Here is a 23,339-nt window from a genome sequence, read left to right as displayed (position 1 = left end):
AGCTTGCCAGGCTCTGCCGTGCAGGTGGGATACTCTCGGTAGCCTGCCGGGCTCTCCGAGATGGGTGGAGGAATAGAACCCGGGTGGCCGAGTGCAAGGCAAACACCTACCCGCTGTGCTATCACTCCAGTCCAATATACCATAATATATACTATAATTCCTTAATCCATCAATTGTGGATCATTTGTTTTTTTTCCTATATCCTGAAAATATTCAGGATATTCAGGTACTAAGTACTACAGTGTCATAGTTGTACATATTTTTTGAATTAATGCTTTTGTGTTGTAGGGGTGTGGGTAGATAATAATACGTGGAATCACCAGATCATATGGGAGTTCAATTCCTACTATTTTGCGCAATCTCTATACTGTTTTCTATAGATGCTGGGCCAGGTGATTCCCACCAGCAGTGAAAGAGGGTTCACCACTTACGATGAACCAAGTGTTTACAAACACCACTAGTTGTTTTAAACCCGTTTGATATATGCCATTCTCACTGGTGTGACATGATGCCCCATTGTTTTGATGCATTTCCTTGATAAGTTTGGATGAACATTTTTTCATATACCTGCTGGCCATTATGTATGTTCTTTGGGAGAATTATTCATTCATCTCCTGTTCCCATTTCTTGAGGTGTATTATTGTTTCTAAATGTCAGCCTTTGTGAGTGCTTTTTTTTTTTTCTGGAGGTGAGTGTACACCAACTGTTCTCAAGGCTTACTTCTGGAGGGACTCAGGAAACCATATGGGGTGCCAGGGATGGAACTTATATCAGCTATGAGTGCAAGGCATGCCCCCTACCCGCAATACTGTGTGTTTGGCCCTATGAGTGCTTTGTATAACATGGATTATTAGCCTTTGGTTTAATATACTTTGTGCAAATACTTGCTCCTATTTATAAGGAATCTTTTATTTTTGCTTGAGTTTACTTTGCAGAAGTTTTTTTAATTTGATGTGCCTTTTTTTTTTTTTGTCATCTTTGCCACTGGAGTCAAATCACTGAAGATGCACACTCAGGTTCATACCCCAGAGAGTTTTACTCGAAGGCATTTTTCAAATGTGTTTCCTTTGGTTTCCTAATTTTGGCAGGCCATACCCCTAGCTTTTTTTCTTTCCAGGGGTGATGCTTATGCTTAAAAAATGGTGTTCTTTCTACTCTCAACAGAAACATGTCTGTGTTTCTTAAACATCTCCATATGCAGTTGCTTTGACTTGGCTGCATGTGGAATTTGGTGGTAGCTGGAGGTCATCAAATCATTGCTTCAGATAAAATGGACAATGGGCAAAAAGGAACTAAAGTGACAACAGAGTAGAAGGAATACCTGTTTCTAGTATTCCTGAAAGGCCAGCAGAAATTTTCTTAAGATGTCTGAGCTTTTCTCTTCCTGATACCGTCTAATCAAGTTATAAGCTATTACAATAAAGTAGTTGAGATATTTCTTGATTTCCCTTAAATAGCTTTGGCTAATGTATTTTTAAAGTAAAACATGAGCACAGTTTGTTAAAATATTAAGTTTATAACTTAAGAGACCATGGGTAGAGCAATATAAATCTAATAAACTGCAATATCATCAGGCACTTGAAGTTTAATCATACAATGAATTTATATCTTACTGTCATGATCTTCCCTGATCTCTGTAAAATTTTCATATGTATTGTAAGTTGCTTTAACCTTCTATGAGACTTGAAATTTCCCCCCCTCATTTCTAACACCCACTTTTTATATAACAGATGTACACACACAATATTTTTAGCAAACATAAGTAGCTTATATTAAAATTTTTTAAATTGTTATATGTTTTTTGGGGCTGGAGCAATAGCACAGCGGGTAGGGCGTTTGCCTTGCACACAGCAGACCCAGGTTTGATTCCTCCGCCCTTTTTGGAGAGCCCGGCAAGCTACCGAGAGTATCCTGCCTGCATGGCAGAGCCTGGTAAGCAACCCGCGGCATATTCGATATGCCAGAAACAGTAACAAGAAATCTCATAATGGAGATATTACTGGTGCCCGCTCCAGCAAATCGATGAGCAACGGGATTACAGTGATATAGTGATATGTTTTTTATTTTTTTTATTGAATCACTGTGGGATATAGTTCCAAAGATTTCATGTTTGAGTTTCAGTCATACAATGATCCAACACCCATCCCTCCACCAGTGCACATTTTCCACCACCTGTGTTCCCAGTATCCCCCATCGCAGCTTTCCCCCTGCCTCTGTGGTAGATAATTTCTCCCATACTCTCTCTCTACTTTGGGGCATTATGGTTTGCTCCAATTTTCTCATCACTATTCTAGCCTGCCTGCCAGAGGCAGATACTAATTTATTTTCTGTTGCTTATTATGAATATCATGAGAGGTCACGTGCTTTTGAAATTCTAAAATTGTAAATGGTTGGGGTCCAGAGACATCTCCGTAGGGAGCTAATCCATTTTGAGATTCATTTGGGAGTCTCTGGACCAAGGTCATTGATGTGCTGAGATCTTGCCCAGAGGCAGATTGTGAGTGTGACAGCAAGGATCCCAAGCGGGCAGGGAGCTGGCAAAAGATGGCCATCTCTGCTGCTGCCATATGGCCTGGAGTCTTAGTCCTAGAACCCACATACCTGGGCTTTGCTTCTGGAAGCTCGTGGCTACCGGGTTTAATCTAGAGTAGATGGAGAGGATGCACCTGCTCCATCTGAGATGTCCTGGTGGAATTGGCTCCGTATGGGGTCAGGAGATATCTCCAGTGTGCCACTTTCTTCCGGGATTCACTGCTGTGTCTCTCGCTTATATTAAATTGAAAAACACATTATTTCTTGAAATATGTATGTTATTCACAAGGAAACTGAATTTATACTAAAATGTGTTTGTGACAATCAGATACATCTAAAAATCAGATAGTAAAAAAACTTTATAATAGTAGTGAATTCACAAAGTATAGAAGATAGGAGATAGATTGGTCAGAAAGCCTTTTGATTCTACCTGTTTGTCAACATAAAGCAGATTATATAGGAAGGTTAAACAGGACTTGGCATAAAGATAAATCTCGATAAGCTTCATTGCTTTTCAGTCCATTTTAAGTTTACGTTTGTGCATAATTTAAGATAATGGTCAATTTTCATTATTTTCCATGTGGCTGTTTATTTTTCTCAACACCACTTGTTGAAAAATCATTTACTCTCTCCATTTCATGCTCATAACTCCTTTGTCATAGATTGTCCACATAAATGGCAGTTTATTTCTGTGCACTCAAGTCTTTCTTCTGCTTTATTTCAGTACATACTCTTGATTTTTATAGCTTTTTAGTAGAAAGTTGGGGAGAATGATTCCTCCCATCATTTTTTTTTCCTTAAGATCGCTTAGGCCATTTGTGGGTATTTGGTCCCATACACATTTTAATAATGTTTGTTCTATGTGCTCAAATGATGCCAATTGGAATTTTTATAGGAATTGTATTGAATCTAATGCTTTGGATAGAGTGGTGTTTCTAACCAACATTTTGTTGTTGTTGTTTTCTACTTTGGGTTTTAGGGCCATACTTGGTGATGCTCAGGGATTACTTCTGGCTCTGTGCTCAGGATTCACTCCTGGCAATGCTCAGGGGACCATATGGGAAGCCAGGGATTGGACCTGGGTTGACTGCATGCAAGGCAAGTGTCCTACCTGCTTTACTATTGCTCTGTCTTTTGATGAGGTCTAGGGGAAATGATATGTGTTTGAGCAGGTCTGGGCAACAATCTTAGATTCATGATTGAAAATTCTAGGCAGTGACTGTGATTCTGATTTGTGTGAACCTGGACAACTATTAGACTTTGGTTGTGGACACCAGTACTTAGCAGAAAATATAGCACTGAAGTTTATTGGACTTGGATAAATACCCAGGATTCACAGTTGCTAGCATCAGGCAGCAGCTGTAGTGTCAAATTCAAGCAGGCTTGCCTGTGAAGCAACCAGGGGTTTACTATCACAAATGCCTAATAGTATTTGTAACACCATGGAGATCTCATAGCTACCAGGGATTTAATTTGCCAGAACCTGGCAGAAACCGAAGTGCCATGATCAAATGAAACTGGGTTGCATCTAGTGCTTGTTTATGAGTTTCTTGTAAAGCTCATAACACTAGGTTTGACCAGATCTTTATAGCTTTATAGCAACCTGGAGTTCAAAATCTGACTATCTCACAAACCCAATTTGAGACTCCTGCAGATCAAATTTGAATCATTCTGAGCATTGACCAAGAGGTTGAGTTTCCTATTCATGGGGATACCTGTGCAGACTTGAGTTGGCCTGGTTGGTGACCAGGAGCATGTAACCACCCAGTGGCTTCTCTTGGTCAAGTTTGTACAAGACGGTAAGAGCCTAAGGTACAAGATTGAGAATGCTAGGGAGCACCTATGCACAGTGTTTCAGATGGTCTATGTGGCACAGACCACACATTTGTGCTCTTAGTCACCTGTGTACCAAGTTTAAGCAGACCAGAAGGAGGAAAATATACCTGGTGGTATATGTGCACTAGAACCGGTGACCATGGATTCAAGGCCAGGCGTTCAAGGGCACCAGTGCTTGGGAACACTTAGGTTGCCTTTGCCATACAGGCCGAGGTATGTTTGGGGCACCTCTTTTGGGCGGTAGACTGACAAGGTCATCAGGGTCTCCATCACAGAGCATGTTCTGCAGCATAGTAGGGAGTATACTAGGCACCTAGGACCCTCCTACTGTGTATACTTTGAGACATCTGCAGAGTGTATTCAGACTGTAGAGAAACTCCTCACATTTAAGTGACCAGATGTGAACTGGGATGTATAAACTTTCTTTGGTTTCTAAGAGAGAGCATAGTAGGTAGGATTCTGATTTGAAAGTGGCTGAGCTGGGTTCAACTTCCAGCTACTTGAGCACCACCAGAAGTGATTTCTGGACATAGAACAAGGAGTAAACTCCAAACACAGCCAGGTGCGGGGCCCCGACCCCATAAAAAAAGAAGCACCACCTCTCCACGCCCAATTAGCCAGGAATGGTCCCGGAGCTCAAAAGAAGTGTTTCTCTTGCCCTAGTGGATTAGGATGGGTTATACTGACCTTAGGAAGTTGCCCTCAGCACCTGTCACTGAGAAGAGAGGGCTAATATTGTGTTCACAAGGTTGCTGGAGGTCACCAAAACATCTCCTGCTTGCAACTCTCTCCTGTTTTTATACTCCTGTAGTTCCTTTACTGTTGATGATGGTGCTGGTGGTGATGGGGGTGGGTTAATACCAAGCAGTGCTCTGGGCTTACTACTGACTCTGCGCTTAGAGATCACTCTTGGAAGGACTGGGGAAATATATTGGGTATTGGAGATTGAACTTGGGAGGACCATGTGTAAGGCAAGTGCGCTATGCTCTGTACTATTATCCAGCTGTGCCATACTATTGTTCAACCATGCTCCCCTCCCTTCTGCCAATAGTTTCTTGCTTCTTGTTCCAGTGTTGTGAGTACAGGATTGGAGCATTGGGGTATAGGTTGTTGCTTGTAATCCCAGACCCTATCCTCTCCAGAATTTGTTCTGCATCTCCTTAGTCTCTTCCTGATTGTAAGCTGATGCTCTCCAATGGAGCAAGTGTCTGTTTTGGTGAGGACACCCTCTGCCTTCAGTGTGTCTGAGAATGCTTTTTGCTTCTTGTCATCAGGGCTAATGATATATTCTTGTGATTAATCCAGGTTTGGCATAGATTTTACAGTGATCAGTAGTAAATGTTTACTATTCTGTCTATATAGATTAACATCTTTCTGAAAAACATTTACCTTTCTGTTCAAATTCTCAGAAATTTTTCAGTATGTTCATTATTATTGAGGCCCTGTTTTATTTAGTTATCTTTCTAAAGCCAGTTTCATTAGTCTAATAATTTCTAAATATATGTACTAGGAAATTGTACTGAAATATGTTTTGAACTCTCTTTTTAACACATTGATGCCAAAACATGCCACCAGTGGCTCACGTTTGAATGTGGTTTAATTAACACAAATTGCAGCACTTGTGTCAATGTATTAAAATAGTTTTTGTTATCTAGAAAGATAAAAAAGAAAACTACCCTGCAGGAGATTATTCAAAGAACTGAAATTTTTCATATTTTCAATGTGAGGAATCCAGATTTGATATTCACAACCCGTTAGACCCTGAAACATACCAGAATAACTCCTGAGCAATCTCCTGATATGACCCTCCCACAAAAAATGGTGTAATGAAGGAGGAAAGAAAGAAATGAAGGGAAGGTAGGTAGGTTATAAATGTTAGTTTATGTTAGTTTTTACAATAGATTTTTGTGTATTTTACTTAGAAAATTCCTCCTTATGTATTGGTATACAAAAATAAAACTGCATTCTAATTTAGAATAAAGGTAAGTAATGAGATGACCTTAGGTGAGTGCTCTTTTATTTTATAAAATCTGTGTTCTTGACCACGTATCCTTCAGTTTGCTTCAGTTGAATGGATTATTAGAACTCTAAAAAACAGGATTATTGATATGTCTATTTATCTAAAATCACAGTGCTCAGGGATTATTCCTGCCTCTGTAGCCAGGCATCACTTCTGGCAGTGCTAAGGGACCATATAGAGTTTTGGGGACTGAACCTGGACTGGCTGCGTGCAAGCCAAGCATCCTACCTGCTGTACTGTCGCTCTGCTCCCCTCTCCCCCCATAGGGATTGTTATGCATGTTTTATTTTCCTTTCTTAGTTGTGTTATTCTGCATAACCATTCATGTCTGAAGAATATATGTAGTATTCCTTTTGCTGTTGCAAAAACTGATGCTGTTGACTTATTTTGGTAAATGATAGAATGTTTGCTATGGGATAGAATAATGGTTTAATATGATGAGCATGGGCTTGAATTCTATCCCAGTTTTAATTCTTACCCCAGCAAAGTTGCACAACTTACTCACTTCTCCATCCTCACTTTTCTTCTGAAATGTAAATGAATAATATACCTCAGAAATACTTGTGTTGGTTAAATGAAATTAAGTGTATGAAGTGCTTGAGAAAGCCATCTTTTACAAGGTATACACCTAAAACATGGTTTGTTTCATTAAAAAAATAGTTAAATAGTTCTAGTGCCTTTATGCCCTTGTATTTAATATTTTCCCATTGTTATTTTTCTCATATAAAATATTAATATTAAATTTTTACCACAAAAGATGATTTTGGGGTTATGAATGTAGCTAATGCCTTACATATGTGAAGCTCTGGGTTCACTCTCTAGCATGGCAAACAAGCAATATATTGAGCTTTCCAGTATACATGATATCGTTTGTTTGTTTGCATTTTATTAAGGCATGATGGCACATTTCATGGCAGCATGTTTTTGTGTGTTTGTTTGGTGCGACAAGAAGTGGAGGCTTGTTCCTGACTCTGCACTCAGTATTACTCCTGGCACTGGTAGGAGATCATATGGTGTGGTGGGGATCAAACACAAGTCAGCTGCCCTGCAAAGCAAGTGCCTTACCATCGTATTTTCTTCTCTTCTTTTCTCCTTTCCTTTTCTCCTTTTCCTTTTTATTTATTTTTTTCATTTTTTAATATTTATTTATTTATTTATTTATTGAATCACGTGAAATACAGTTACAAAGTTTTCATATTTGATCCACCACCAAACCCCCACATACCCCCCCCCTCCCACGCCCCCTCTGCTGTGTGGCAGACATTTTTAACTTTACTCTTTCCTTACTTTGATTACATTCAGTTTTCAACTGGAATCTCACTATTATTATTTGGAGGTTTTCCTCCAGCAGTCAGACATGTTGGATGGCAGCAATAGATTGTATGTTTTCATTTTTCAGAAAAGGTCGCATGGCCGCATGAATGGCTGCGCGATTTGGAGATGTCCCAGTCCCACATCCCGGAGCCATGTTAGTAGCTGCTCAGTGTCGCCGGAGCTCCATCTGGAGAAGGCGTACTGGCTGTACCTCCTCCGTCTGGCTCCCCGGTGTTGCTGGCCGGGTCTGGGGTCTGGAGCATTCTCCGGCCTGCGTGGCTTACCTGAACTCCCGGATTCTTCTCTGTTGAATGCGGCAAGATGGCGCCGAGGGTGGGTCGAGGGCGTGACTTCAGGTGGCTGGGGCAACCTGGAGACTGGGCTGGCACCGCCCCACTCCACTGTCCCCCCTCCGCCCGCCCCGCCCCACAGTCTGGAGATGTCCCAGTCCCGCATCCTGGAGCCATGTTAGTAGCTGCTCAGTTTCGCCGGGGCTCCATGGAGAAGGCGTACCGTTCCTTTCCTTTTTAAAACTGTTTTTGAAGTGTCTTTTCACAACTTTTTAAAGCACAATTAATTCTGGTAAGTGCAAAACACTTAGAAAAAATTTTCAAGTATTGGTTCTTGAGATTACTGTTTGTGACATGTCATAAATGTGAAAGATACAGGTTTGAAATTCTGTAGTCATTTTATCTAAAATGAGTTTGCTGACAAAGTTACTGACATTGCAATTTTTTGAGTTCTGATATGCTCATGCAATGTATACAATTGCACTGCAGTGGCCTATTTACAGTTTTTTTCTATTAACATAGATGTAATTTAAACTAAACCAATCACAGTGCTATATATTCAAATATTGTCATATTTAATTTTTAGTGTATTAGAGAATTTTAAAGTAATATTTAGAATTTTAAAGTAATATATAATAAAGTAATATGTAAAGCAAATGCATTTTGGCTGCAAAATTTTACCTGTAAAGAAAAGGTAAGTTTTTTTTTTAATTGTTGGTCTGTATTATGTTTACATTACTATTGAAATCTGAAATTGGTGCCTAGATTAAAATATTATCTTATTATTATTTTATTCATGGCAGTGTGCATTTGAATATCCATTTTAAGTTGGTTTAGAAACAACACAATCAGATTTGGTCTACTGAGTCAAATGAAATGAAATTTGTAGAAACTTACATTATTACAAATAAGTTGCTCTAAAAATCAATGTAAGAGAATAAATGTAGTGTGAAATTTACACAAAACATAGGCACAGCACAATTACTGAAAAATGGTAGAAATGCTATTTGTTAAACCCTGAATTGTAACAGTCAATTGATTTCCTCACAACAGGAAATAGCAAAAACAGTTCACAAGTACTATATGTCAAAAAACAGTGCTACAGCAAGTTAAAGAACCACAGAGATGAAGTTTATGAATTATGAAACTGAAAATAGAATGTTCTATAGCATTTGATTTTTATATTCTTTAGGAATCTCTGTGTTATGCTGTTTGACTTATTTCAATACGTTTTTTCAAAATTATATGAATCCTTTCCCCCATTTATATAGGGGTTTATAAAACCGTTTAGATGGGAAGGATGATGAGATAGCTAAAAGGTTGGAATGTATGCTCGAATTCCCGAGCTCACTCATCATCTGATTGTCCTCAACACTGCCAGATGTCTCTTGTGACTCCAGCATCAGGCTAACAGGCACCCTTGGACCTGAGCAGTGAACTATCAGGTGTGTCACCACCGAAATCCCAGGGTTCTCAACTATTGCTAGGGAAGCACCATTCCCTACCACACACCAAATATTTTAGACAGGACTTTCTTACTTGAAACAAAGTGAATCTCTTGGAGAAAGAACCTCTTCATAATTAAATCTGGGAAAATCAAGTTGTTTTCATTTGCAGAGGTCTTAAAGAATTCTTTAATTGTAGTAAAGTACTTGTAACAAAAATCTTCTATTTAGTTGTTATTTTAGGTATGTCATTTAGTCTGGGATGTTGCTGATAAGCTATCACCACTATTTATTTCCAATTATTTTTCTCACTACACAGTCAGAAACTATATTTAAAAGATGAATTATCCATGGAGATATTATTTCACTTGACATTGTCTTAATTAAAATGTTCAGTTTAGTTGCTTTGCCTATAACCACAGACTTGGGCAACTGTAACGTTTTTACTACCCCTAAAGAAATGATGGAGTAGACTAGTTGGTACCCTTCATTTCTGTGTCTGCCAACTTTCTCTGGTATAGAGTCTTAACATTTTATATAAAAGAAATCATATTATACATGATCTTCTGCAAGTGACTTGTTTTGCTTTTGAAGTTAATCCACATTGCAACATGTATTCTTATTATTCCATTCCCTTTTAATTGCTGAATAACACTTAATTGTATGACTATATCACACTTTCTTGGGTCCTGGGTCAGTGAGTATTTTCATAGTGTTTCATATTTTTGGCTATTATGAATAATGCTGTGAACAATTTGTATACAGATATTTGTGCAGACATGTTTCCACTTTTCTTCGATTTATACCTGAGTGAAATTACAGAGTCACATGGTAACTGTGCTTAACTGTGGCAATTCACCACAATAAAGCTAATTGGATTAGTGCCATCTACCTCCATTCAGCATGGATCAATTACAGAGAATGAGGTAAATTCTCTAGGAGTTAAACACGCAGGGAATGTCCAAACTTTAGGATCTTACTGGGAGCTATGGGAAAGCTCACAAGTTGCCATTTAGTCAGTAGAACATTGCTCCCCGCCCTGGTTCCCAGAACATGAGCCATTGTTTAAATTGACAGAGATATTAAGGACAGTTAATAAGCACATCAAAATTCAGTGGATACATTTCCAGCAGAGACTGAGATACTTCACAGCTGATATCATAGCAAATAATTTTATAATTAATTTCTGGGAACCCCTAAAGTATAAAGTCATGACTCTTTCCTATTTCATTTTTGCCTATGTTGCCCTCTACATCTAAAAGACCCCTAACCTGTTTCATTCTGTCCCTTCCTGGGTGCATGTTATATTCTAAAAGACCTAAACTCTTTTTTTCCTAGGGGATTACTCCATCCTCAATGTTTTTGTTAGGGGTATAGGGGTGTAGTTTCCCACACCATAGTTTCAGAGGAATTATAGACTGTCTTGCAAAGGGCTGGTCTGTTTCACAGTTCCACTAGCAATGCATGTAGCTTCTGATTTCTCCACTTTCTGGCCAGTACTAATTATCACTTCCCATCTTTTTTACTGCAGTCATTCTGGTGGTGATGAAATGCCATCTCATTGTGGTTTAGGTTTGTGTTTATCTGATGGCTAATGATAATTGAGTTTTTAAAATCTATGAGCTCTATTTTCATTAGACAGATCTCAGTTACTTTTGCTCTTTTGTAAACTGGGTAGATTGAGTTCTTTTTTTTTTTTTTTTTTGCTTTTTGGGTCACACCTGGCGATGCACAAGGGTCACTCCTGGCTCTGCACTCAGGAATTACCCCTGGCGGTGCTCAGGGGACCATATGGGATGCTGGGAATCGAACCCGGGTCGGCCGCGTGCAAGGCAAACGCCCTACCCGCTGTGCTATCACTCCAGCCCCCGAGTTCTTTTTTATATTGAAGGAAGATGTGTTTCATATGAAACATGTTTACAGGTATTTTTCATTCTGTAGATTGTCTTCATAAAAATGTTTTTGAGATTTTTTTTCTTCTTGACTTCTGATTGAAGTTTAGGAAATTGAGCTTATTATGGGATATATATGTCTCAGACAAATAGAAAAGTTTTACTTCCTGTTCTCTCTGCCAGCAAAGTACATTTTCTAACCCTGCATTCAGTGCTATAGCATTTGGAAAGCATTTATTCTGGTAGCAGTCATTGTTCGAGATGCTGTGACCAGATTCTGGGGCTAAAAAACAAAGCTCAGTAAGCTTACAGAGTAAGTAGTAGACAAGTGAAGGAAAGTTATGTAGCCAGAGAAAACACTTTATTTTTATATGTCAGGGGGAGTTTATTTTATTAGGTGTATGAAATAAACTTGCAAATAGTTAAAGGAGATGTGAATAGAGTATATTTCAGCTTGTGCCATGTAAAACTGAGTGTAGAGCAGTAATTTTCAATAAATGTTCCATTCCCCTACATTGTTCACTGCCCCTATTCAAAGATCGGTGCTCAGTCTTTCTAGCCTTGAAGCTTATGTTCAGTCATTATGTTCAATCTTTCTCAAGCTGTGTTTTCTCTCTCCTTACCCAAGTCATATCGTGTTCCCAATTCTCTTCTTTTTCCAATTAGTGTTTTACTATTTAATCCCGCTTGTGTCTTTCTTCTTTGTTTTGGGGCCACATCTGGCAATATTCAGAGCTTACTCCTGGCTCTTTGCTCAGGGATCACTCCTGGTGGCGATTAGGGGACTGACAAAATATGGTGCTGGGGATAGAACCCAGGTGGACCACATGCAAGACAAACACAGTAACCCCGGTGCTATCTCTCTGATCTCAACACTAATGGTGTTTTAACTAATTTGAATGCTTAGTTGCGTTCATATATCCTAGAGTTCAAGACTATTTACTGCGTTAGAACACTATTCGCGGACCTGTATGAAGAAAACTTGATTAAAAAAAAAAAGGAAGAGCAGTAATTTCCTTTTTGTTGCTGGGCTTTTGTTTTATTTTGTTTTGGGGTCACACCCAGAAGTGCTCAGGGCTTGATGGTGGATTCAGGGAACTGGACCTTATGTGTGCTGGGAATGAACTATACGTGCAAGACAAACCCCTGTCCTATCTCTCTGGCTTCAAAAGCAATTATTTCTATTTTGACTTAAAAAATTCGTTTGTAAAAATGGTAAGAGAGAAACATATCTGGGCATAATCAGATAGCAAAAGGTTAGCAGAGGCAGAAATTGATCATTGATGAAACATGTTGTTGCATTGAAGGCAAAGAAAAATAAATTCTGTTCTATTTTAGGCTATTTATATTCCTTCCCTCCAGTCCCTGATTTTTTACGGGATATGCAATTTCAGTGAGTTAACTTGGAACTTTTTATGTGTAAAGTTTTTCGTTTCACACATGTTGTCTAAATATGTGCACATAGTTTTTGCTATAGCTACCGACCTAATAAAAGCCTCTTGTGAATGTTGATCACCTTGTAAAGCAGTTACCAGAGCCACAATAAAATTTGCTTGTAAGTGAAAAGCTTTGACTTCTACAGGGAGAATAAAAAACATATGAGACAAACATCAGCAACCAAAATTATCTGGTGTGGAAAGTGGCAGAATGCCAACAAATGCTGTGTCTCTCAAATGTTTCAAATCTTTATCTCAACTCACTAAAAAGGCCACCCTGTTTAGAGAACTTCAAACACAAACTTAGAAACAGCTCATTATTTCTGTGTAATTCATAAGAATAATTTACTTTTCTTGCTATCTTTTTATCTTCGGGTACTCAGGATGTTTTAATGTCTATATTCCCTTTATAAAGCAATGTGTGTGTAAATTGTTACTGAAAGGTATTACAAAATTTATTTTAGATTACCTAAATAAAATATACAAGATTTATTTCAATTATCTAATTTAGAATGATGTTGATATTAAAGAATAGAAGGAGTTGAGGGAGAATGGAAGAAATGGAGAGATTGAAGAGGTTTGAAAAATCAGTTGTAGCATAAAAGGAGGGAGGGTGGAGGAGGGAGGGAGAGAGGGTGAGAAAGAGAGGGGGCAGAGAGAAAGAAAGGAAGGAAGAGAAGGAGTGAGAGAGGGAAGGAAGGAAGGAAAGAAAGTGCCTACCTTAGAAGTCTGGGGGTGAAAGGAGGAAAACTGGAGATATTGGTGGTAGGGAATGTACACTAGTGAAGGAAGACTTTGTAACTGTATCTCATGGTTCACGAAATTACCGATTTCTCAGGCATGCTCAGTAACATCTCATTTCCGTCCTTTCCCTGAGATCTTAGAAGTCCATCTCGATGTTGCACTGGGGGCTCTTCAGGGTCAGGGGAATGAGATCCAGCTTGTTACTGGATTTTGCATGTGAATACACCATGGGAAGCTTGCAAGGCTGTCCCATGGGGGCAGGAAACTCTCAGAAGATTGCCAGTTTCTCCCAGAGGGAGAAGAAGGCTAAAGATATCACTTCTGAGAGCTTGCTTTTAAATCTCTGGATGTTGGCTGTTGATGGGATTACACACACCTGGGTTCCTCTGCCGGTACCTTCATGCATGAGGCCTGTCCGAATGTGTGGAGAGGGGCCTGCAGTATGGCTGTAGCTTGGTTCTGGTGGTCTTCGGCCGCCAGGAGCTCTGCTCAGGGTGGGGAGGGAATCTCATGGTTATTCAATAAAAATAAATAAATAAAAAGTCTACTGTAGGAACTGGAGAGAGTATAGAGATGAAGGGTCTTGCCGTGCAAACTGCAGACCCTGGTTTGATTCCTTCCAGGAGTGGTCCCTGGGAACAGCCCTGAGTAAGTCCTTAGTACTCCTGGGGAGTACTAAGCATGCCCTCCCCACCTTCCAATACAAAGAAACAAAAATTCTATTGTCTATTATCATGGGAGAAAAGAACCCATACTGAAGGGTCTTTATGTTGATGTCTGATGTTGGCAGGACAGAACTCCACATTCATTTTTCTGGGAAATATTAGTATATTTTTGAAGTTACTTTCTGGAAGGGTTACTCAACCATTTTCCATTATACTTGTAAAATTCTTAAAACCTGAGAGCCCTGAAGTGCCAATTATAGTTAGATGTATTTTATTTTGTTATAATTACCTATTCTTGCTTTTAATATTATTTGATTTATTAATGCTTTCTGTATTCTGTAACTTTCCATAATAATTACTTTATTTGATTTGTTCAGAATCCTTAGACCAAAATGTAGCAAATGCTTTTATCCCAATATATGAGTGAGGAAAGTGAGCCTTGTTTTTCTGAGACAAGTTACTCTATTGATTTGGTGAAGGTCAAAAGATAGTAAAAATGTTTCTTCTACAGTGCCATTCAGGAAATCTCAGATCTTCGGTTATTATGATAGTTAGCAATTATGAAATGTATTTTTCTAAGAAGTTATGTACCTTTCAACCATTTGGAACTGCTAGAAAGGCTACCAAATATTAACTCAGAACAGAATTGCAATGAGGTTTTTGGTCCTTTTATTTTTAATGCTGTGCCCACTAGGTCAAGGTTTTGGGAAATGGAAATGGGAAATGTTCATTATTGCTGCTGAGTTGCCTCATGTTTCTGCCTAATGGATAACTTAGTCTTCATTATTTCCAGTTTAAAAGAGAAGTTTTCCTGAAAGGATAAGTAATTTTTGCCTTTGGTTTTGAAGGAATAGAAATTTAGCCTAAACCATTAAGCTATTAGAGAAAATGGTTTGGGGGACTAAAATAAGTCAAAATAAAGTAATAACCTAATAAATCATTATATATTTTATTAGCTACACAGATTTTAAAAAGAAATGTTTTACTTTTTATTGTATTTTTATCAGTCATTTAATTTTCTAAACCAAATTCTATTCAATAGGGGCTGGAGCAATAGCACAGAGGGTAGGGCTTTTGCCTTGCATGTGGCTGACCGTGGTTCGATTCCCAGCATCCCATATGGTCCCCTGAGCACCGCCAAGGGTGATTCCTGGGTGCAGAGCCAGGAGTAACCCCTGTGCATCACCAGTATGACCCTAAAAGCAAAAAAAAAAATCTGTTCAATAAATTAAAAATATATAAATTTTGTGCTTACTAATGAGGTAAAGGTTTATGTAGAAACATAATGGAATGATAGCTTTTTTGTTTTTTCTTTTGGAATGATGACATTTAAAATTGCTGCTGTTCTAGAACTAGATAACCAATCCCAAAATTGGGATATGAATTATTCAGTCTTATAGCTGCTATAGTTATTTTGAGAGATGATTATTTTGAGGGTGTATGTGAAATAGGACTTAATCTTTCTGTTGGATGCACTTATAGGAAAGTATTATGTTTTGCTGAGGTGATGAAACATTATGTTAATTGTTATTAGTGGTATAATTGCTACATTAAAATACTACCTATTCATGCCTGTTGAAGTACTATATTGTCAGAGTGCCCTTTTGAAATTAGCCATACATTATAATATGTAATTTTTAAAATAAATTTTAGAAGCAAATATTGGTGGGAATAAATTTAACATGTATTACTGTGAGATTCATCTCTTTCAGCCCAAAATCAATAAAGTCTTAAGTAAGTTTAAAACCCACCAATTTTTCCAGTGCCCTCTTATTTTTGTTGTGTTAGAGATATCCCATCACACAAGATTCTCCTCTGCTCTGGGTCCTCTTCACCTGATCAATATCATCATGTTGATTTCTGTATTTGCTATTTCAGTTTACTTTAAAAGTTTCCCTTGCTTGTGTTTTGAAAGGTCCTAGCCTGTTACCTTCTCATACTTGGGGTATTTTACAGTAGGTTTGAAGAAAAAAATATGTGGGAGTCCAAGGCAAACTCAATTTATCAGTTACTTCTTTTTGAGGTTAAAATAAATGCTGTAACAATTCCACAGTAAACACAGTAAAATTTAATGTGCTAAGTTAATTTAAACAATTTTGACGTATTTTCCTTGAAGGGCTCTTTCCAGGCTTGTTAATAATCTCACTTAAGTGAGAGTCTAAGGTAATTTAATTGCTTCCCAGCAGTGCTCATTCTAACAGTGAACATTCCAAATTAAAGCTGTGTGTCGTCTTTGAATTTGAACTATTTCCATCTAATCCAAGGGAAAATATTTGAGGGACATTAGTTAATGCATTTTCCAGGAATGGGAGTAGGTTAACCTTTTTTTTAATAACATATAGAATATTTAGCAATTCGAGCCTCTAATTTTATAACATCCCTCCAGAAATATTGAGAAATGGTGTAATTACCTTCTTGGTGTGTGTAGCAGGGCAAGTCATAAATCTTTAGTCTCATTTTCTTTTTCTAAAATAAAACTGGACATTGATATTTGCTATGTGATATAATATGCAGATGTGAAACGATTTATTTAGAACATGATGAGATTTTCAAAGTTCTTACAAAACATGGTATAATCTTGTACACAAAAATATGAGATACATATAGATTACCTTCTGATAGCTTAAGTTCTGTAAAAACTTTAATAAGGTTAAGTATTAATGAAAGAACCTATGTGTCATGTTTGCATTCATAAATTTCTGTGAAGGACCTCTTTCATTAATGTTATTATTCACTCTTAATGCAGGATAAGGTCAGACATTGATTATAGTTGGCAGTTTTAACAAAAATGAATATATAGGAACGATGATCTTAGTTACATGGCTAGAATGGTGAGAGGCAATTATTTTTAAAATAGAACATAATGTACACAGGAACCTTATTAGAATAATGGTAGTCAATGGTAATTACAATAACTACTATTTATAGAAGTGTTTTATATATATATATATATATATGTCTTCCATTACATAATTTTTAGCAGATATCTTAAGATACTCAGGTAGCATATGCATGTTTTCAAGATATTAAATGAGATGCTTAATTTATTGCTATTATTATTTTGCCTAGCTAGAGGTCAATTTCACATACAGAAGATTTCACTAAACTTTGGGGCAGGAGAGACTGTGCAGTGCTTGCCTTTTCAGCAACCCTGGCTTGAATCCCGGCACCACATATGATCCCTTGAGCACTGCTAGAAATGATCTCTGAGTACAAAGCTAAGAGTAGCCCCTGAGTGTGTATGGCCCCCCAACACTCCCCCCCATAAAAGAAGAAAAAAAAACATTTCATTAAATCAAACTGTCAGTGTTTGACTGCTTCATGATCAGAGACAGATAGGGTAGTGATAATACAAAGATTGTTTAGCTTATAAAATGTTTGTGTTTTAAAATTTCAGTTGAAAAATCATGTAAATTGCCACTACATAAATGGAACTAGAGGCTATCATGGCCATAAAGTCAATCAGAAGGAAAAGGATAGATACCGAATGATCTCTTTCATATGTGGGGCTTAAAGATAAACAGCATGGTAGCAAGGAAGGGCCACAGTAACACAATGGGAGAACAGATCTACACAACTCAGTTTATGGAAGGGAGGTGGTTGAAAGGAAGGGACATAGGGAACCTTGGGGAAGGGAGGTGGATATATGGTGAGGGGAGTGGACTTGGAATTATGTACATGGAAAACCATCATTAACAGGTTAACGGTATATAAATCACAGAACCTTAGTTAAAAAAAAGTTTAAAAAAAAGGTGCTAAAAATTCTTTAGGTTAAATTCTTCATGATACTGAGTTCTTCTTGATACAAGATTGAAAATTCAATTAACAGTTAAAGGTGAGAAATTTCTGGAAGTTTTAAATATGAAGGGGAAAAGTGGGGAAGTTAAAAGATTAATATGTTAATTTTTGCTTTGTTTCTTTAAAAATATACTAAAATAACAAATATTTGTTATTAATAAATAAATGAATTTTTATAAATAAATAAATTTAGTTGATAATCTAGTTGGAATTTACATCATTTCTCAGATTGGTAAGAATATCTTGATTTTAGCTTCTTTAATAACTTCTGATTTTTTCTTTATGAAAAAATTTTTTCATTTCATTATAAATATATATATATAATCTCTATATATAGCCCTCTTGCATGTTAGGCATTGCTCTCAGTATTCATGAACATGAATTTAATGCACGCAGCATTTCTGTAATGTAGACATTATTTTATTGTATTTGTTTTGGGGCTATGCCTGGCAGTACTCAGGGATTTATTTCTGGCTCTGTGCTCAGGGATCATTCCTGGCACTGCTCAGGGGACCATGAGGCGCTGGGGATTGAAACCAGGTCAGCTGTATGCAAAGCAAGTACCTTACCGGCTGGACTGTATCTGTGGCCCTAGTAGGCATTATTTTATCTCTGTTTTGCAGATAAACTGCTTGATCTTCCTGTACCACAGGGTGTGGCTCTAGAGTGAGATTGGAGTGGTCTTGGTGTTCCTGGCACTATAGGATCTGAGTTGCCCTGTATCCTTTATCTAAAGCTTTGAACCTCCTGTCCGGGTTGACAAAGTATCACTGGCCGTGGACCTCAGAAGCCCTGAGCTCTGCTTGAGGGGCGGTTCCCCCACCCCACCTCCAGCTTGGCGAAAGAAAACAGATACATAGAGGTTAAGTTACATGTTCAAATTTACAAGTAGAAAGTAGCTGCACTGGAATTGAACCTGTTCACTTTGGGGCTCAAGTAAGTGTTTCCGATCTTACAGAATTTGACGAAAGTCAGCTGAAACCTATTGTCCTACAAATATGAGAGGGTAAATGGAGATACAGAATAATATATATCAAATAATAAGAAACAATGACCCCCTAAGTCTCAAGAAATCAGACAGACTTTGGAATTCTGTGTGTTAAAAAATAAAAGCTGAATTGTAGAGAGAAAGTGGAAAGAGCTTTAATTGTTTTATTTTAATTTTATTTTTTTGCTTTTTGGGTCACACCTGGCAATGCACAAGGGTCACTCCTGGCTCTGCACTCAGGAATCACCCGTGGAGGTGCTCCGGACCAAATGGGATGCTGGGAATCGAACTCGGGTCAGCTACATGCAAGGCAAATGCCATACCTGCTGTGCTATCACGTCAGCCTCACTTTAATTGTTTTAATTGTTTTAAACATCAAAATTCTGTTTGATGTTGTACAGGCTTTCCTTGGTGTACATATCTGAACAATGTGATTATATTGTCATCTCTGTTACTTGTAAATTGTACCACTCATTGCATACTTTCAATAATGAAATACTGAACTCTGTGATGAGTTTTTCCAGATGCAGATATATGTATCATGGCTTTAAAATCCAGGTGTTTTAAATGAGAGATACTTTTCAGTGGGTATGTGCAGCAGAGGAGACCTTTTAGACTTGTTATCTTAAGGGCAGCTTTGGAGAGAGAGTCTAGACTGTCAAAGCAATGGATGGGTGAAATTGAAACTTGAGAAGTTTCTGAGAAAGAGCATTTTGGTTCAGATTCTAACTTGTGTGTATTTCAATACTGACAAAAATTAAGTTTACATGATTGTAGCTGTGCAGTGTGGAGAGTAAGAATTTGCAGTCACTTCCTAGAAGTATAGTTTGGCTTGAAATAGAATATTATTTGTGGGGCTGGGAGGAGAGACCTGTGAGCAGCAACATTCAGCTCCTCTTGGGGAAGAGCTGAGGATCTAATTTAAACTATGGGTCTTCTAACTCTTCTATTTACCTGTAATCAGAGGCGAGTTTACCACGAGCTAGTTTACTGGGTTTTAGGTTTCAGACCCTCTTCCTTAAACAGGTTCTCAAGCCCCTGGAGGGCCCTGACTGTATTCACATGATACGTGAATTTTTAAGATATGGAAAATGCAGTTGACTGAAGTTGCTGTCTTTTCTACTCTGACCCATTTTCCTCACTTTACCTTACATGTTGAATTGCATTGGGGTGATCACAGGCATTTTTCAGATCAGGCATGTGGGACGTTGAGGTAGGAATAGGTAACAACCATTTTAAAGGTATTTTGGAATATTTTAATAAGAAAGCAGCCATTACAGATCTAAACTAAAACATACAAGCAGGTTTATTTCTTACTACTTTATTTTTATTAAAGAATGGAGTGAATTCAGATAATTAAACATAAAACTACAGCAACAAAAATGAGAAATAATAGAAGTTTCGGCTCAGAATATATTATAAATATATTCAGATTATTCACCAGAGTAGTTCTTTGAGAATAGGTAAATTTCTTTTTTCTTTTTTTTTTTTTGCTTTTTGGGTCACACCCAGTGATGCACAGGGGTTACTCCTGGCTCTGCACTCAGGAATTACCCCTGACGATGCTCAGGTGACCATATGGGAAGCTGGGAATCGAACCCGGGTCGACCGCGTGCAAGGCAAACGCCCTACCTGCTGTGCTATTGCTCCAGCCCCAAGAATAGGTAAATTTCTAATTCAAGTAGTAAATTGACATGGTAGATTTTTTTAGAATCTAGTTTATGAGGAAGAATTAATTAAAGTCGTTGGGATAAAAATTATTATTCTTGCTTATCAGTAACAAAATACAAAAATGAAGAAAGCAATACAAAATCCTTATAATTTGTGATTGCAGTGAGTCTTAAAATTAATGAGTGTCTTATTTTTAGGATTGTTTAGAACTATTACTGTGAGAAACTTGGAAGTGCTCTGAAATTTTGTAGCTCATAAGTGCAAAAAGTTTATGGAAGCTTTTTCAAATTTGACAGTAATCCTAAATTGTCCTGACTTGAATTATAAAGTTAAAAGAAGCTTTTGTTCAACATACAGTTTTTGAATGGTTAAGTTTATCATAATTAAAAGAAACACTAAATTGTTTTCTCCTTAATATATGCAAATTACATTACACTGCAAAAATAATTTTCACTTCTCAAAATGTACAGTTATTTTAGGAAATAAAAATATTAGAGAGGTTTCTGATTAATTAAATAAGTGGTGGGCTGGAGATCTAGTACAGTGTGTTGGGCACTTGCCTTGGCATGTGACTGATCTGGGTTTGATTCCCAGCATCCCATAAGGTGTCCCCTCCAGGAGTGATCCCTGAACACAGAGCCAGCAGTAAGCTCTGAGCACTGTCGGATGTGATCCCTAAACAAACAAAAATAATAATAAATAGATTAGCATTTATCTTGATTTGTTTGTGATATTTTATTATTTTTATTTTTTTATGGTTTTGCTTTTGGGGTCACACCCGGCAATGCACAGGGGTTACTCTTGGCTCATGCACTCAGGAATTACTCCAGACGGTGCTCAAGTGACCATATGGGATGCTGGGAATCGAACCCGGGTCAACGGTGTGCAAGGCAAACACCCCTACCTGCTGTGCTATTGCTCCAGACCCTGTTTGTGATATTTTAAAGCGTTTAAAATTTGTGAATTTAGGAATACTGCTTCACTGTAAGAAAAGACAAAAATCACATTTTGCCACTAGATGGATAGAATTGGAAATAGAAAGTTATGCTGAGTGAAGTCCGACAGAAGGAAATAGATACAGAATGATCTCTCTCCTGTGGGATATAAATAAGCACAGAAAGGGAATAAAAAATGGTTAAAAGAACAGAATTTAAGAACTGATCTGCAGGACACAGCTTAGATGGTGATGATGTGGGAAGGTGGAGGATTGAGGGTGGGGAGTTGGGGGTGAGGGAGGGACCCTGAGACAATGGTTGGAAATTTACGCTATGATGGGGACTGTGGTGTTGGAATGTTGTAGACATGAAACCCTACCACTGATAGTGTTGAATAAGGTTAAATATTGTTTTGTTAATTCTAAGTTTGATCGCTTTTCTTATGGAAAGTAATGTTTCACCTCTTTTATCTGAATTTGTACTCCTAAGTTTTTATTACTTGAAAGAACTTTAGCTTTGTATTATTACTTGAAAGAACTTTAAGACTGGGGCTGGAGCGATAGCACAGTGGGTAGGGCATTTGCCTTGCACGCAGCCGACCTGAGTTCGATTCCCAGCATCCTATATGGTCCCCTGAGCACCGCCAGGAGTAATTCCTGAGTGCATGAGTCAGGAGTAACCCCTATGCATCACCGAGTGTGACCCAACAAAGCAAAAAAAAAAAAAAAAGAACTGTAAGACCTTATACAACTTGGATCTACCTACCTGACTAGTCTGTAGTTCTTAATGTAGAATAAAATATTTCTTTTATGCTATACAAGTTCCAGAAGGGATAGAGAAGTAGAAGACCCTGCCCACCCCCAATTTTAAGCCGCCAAAGAGAACAGGTTTGATGCTGTCTGTGCATTTTCTGTAATTGTTTAGATCTGCTTTGTCTAATAAGGTAAAGACACTAGCCACATGTGACTCTGGAGCACTTGAAGTATGACATCATTATTGAATTATTAACTACATTTAAAAATCTCTTGGTTTCATTAAAATTTAATTAAAAAAAATGCAATTTAAAATCAGGATTTGATTCATATATTGAAAAACTTTTAAGCAGATTTGGAATAACTTCTTATTGGTGGGGTGGCCACACCCAGCAGTTCCCAGGGCTTCCTCCTGACTCTGCTCAGCCTTCACTAGTGGTCTGTGACGGTGGGGTGAGCTGTATCCTTTTGCAGTGTCCCTTTGACAAGAAATAGTAAAGCTTTTACATCTTAGATTTTTTTCTTTTTGGGTCATACCCAGCGATGCTCAGGGGTTACTCCTGGCTCTGCACTCAGGAATCACCCTTGGCGGTGCTCGGGGGACCATATGGGATGCTGGGAGTCAAACCCAGGTCGGCCACGTGCAAGGCAAATGCCCTACCCTCTGTACTATCACTCCAGCCCCTACATCTTAGATTTTTAAATGAAACATGTATTGCTTATTTTTATAGCAATTTACAGATTGAATTTTTAAAATTTGCATATTATTCTCTTCTATTTGTACTATCCCTGTCCCCCACCCCTCATACCTGTACATACGGAGTCATGCTGGAGTGTTTTTTTTTTAAATTTAGAGCACGTTGAGATTATGTCACTCTTCTATAATCAAAACTTCCCATGTGTCAGAATATAATCCCATGTCTTTAGTATTCTTCTAAGGCCAATTTGACCTGCCCCCTCACTATTCTGCTGTGTTTAAGGTCGTTAATCTGTTAATCTGTGGAGATTAAATACAGGTACT

The 23,339-nt window shown here is 37.9% G+C and overlaps 2 protein-coding genes across 4 annotated transcripts in view; one reads left to right on the top strand and one right to left on the bottom strand.

Moving 5' to 3' along the window:
* The window catches only part of COL28A1 (collagen type XXVIII alpha 1 chain), a 589,571-nt gene that overhangs the window by 347,122 nt on the left and 219,110 nt on the right, over nucleotides 1-23,339 (bottom strand). The window lies entirely within an intron of this gene.
* The window catches only part of UMAD1 (UBAP1-MVB12-associated (UMA) domain containing 1), a 243,940-nt gene that overhangs the window by 87,900 nt on the left and 132,701 nt on the right, over nucleotides 1-23,339 (top strand). Inside the window, exon 3 of one of the 3 annotated variants that reach the window (XM_055137150.1) lies at nucleotides 3,512-3,630. The exons of the other annotated variants lie outside the window; for them this stretch is intronic. Coding sequence (XP_054993125.1) covers nucleotides 3,624-3,630 — 7 coding nt within the window. The 5' untranslated portion in view covers nucleotides 3,512-3,623. The remainder of the gene's footprint in view (nucleotides 1-3,511; nucleotides 3,631-23,339) is intronic. 3 annotated transcript variants of the gene reach the window in all.

Source organism: Sorex araneus, chromosome 1 (assembly GCF_027595985.1).
Source record: "Sorex araneus isolate mSorAra2 chromosome 1, mSorAra2.pri, whole genome shotgun sequence".
In the NCBI taxonomy this organism is placed as follows: domain Eukaryota; kingdom Metazoa; phylum Chordata; class Mammalia; order Eulipotyphla; family Soricidae; genus Sorex; species Sorex araneus.
The sequence above is the reverse complement of the archived record's forward strand: the minus strand, read 5'-3'. Positions and strand labels throughout refer to the sequence as shown.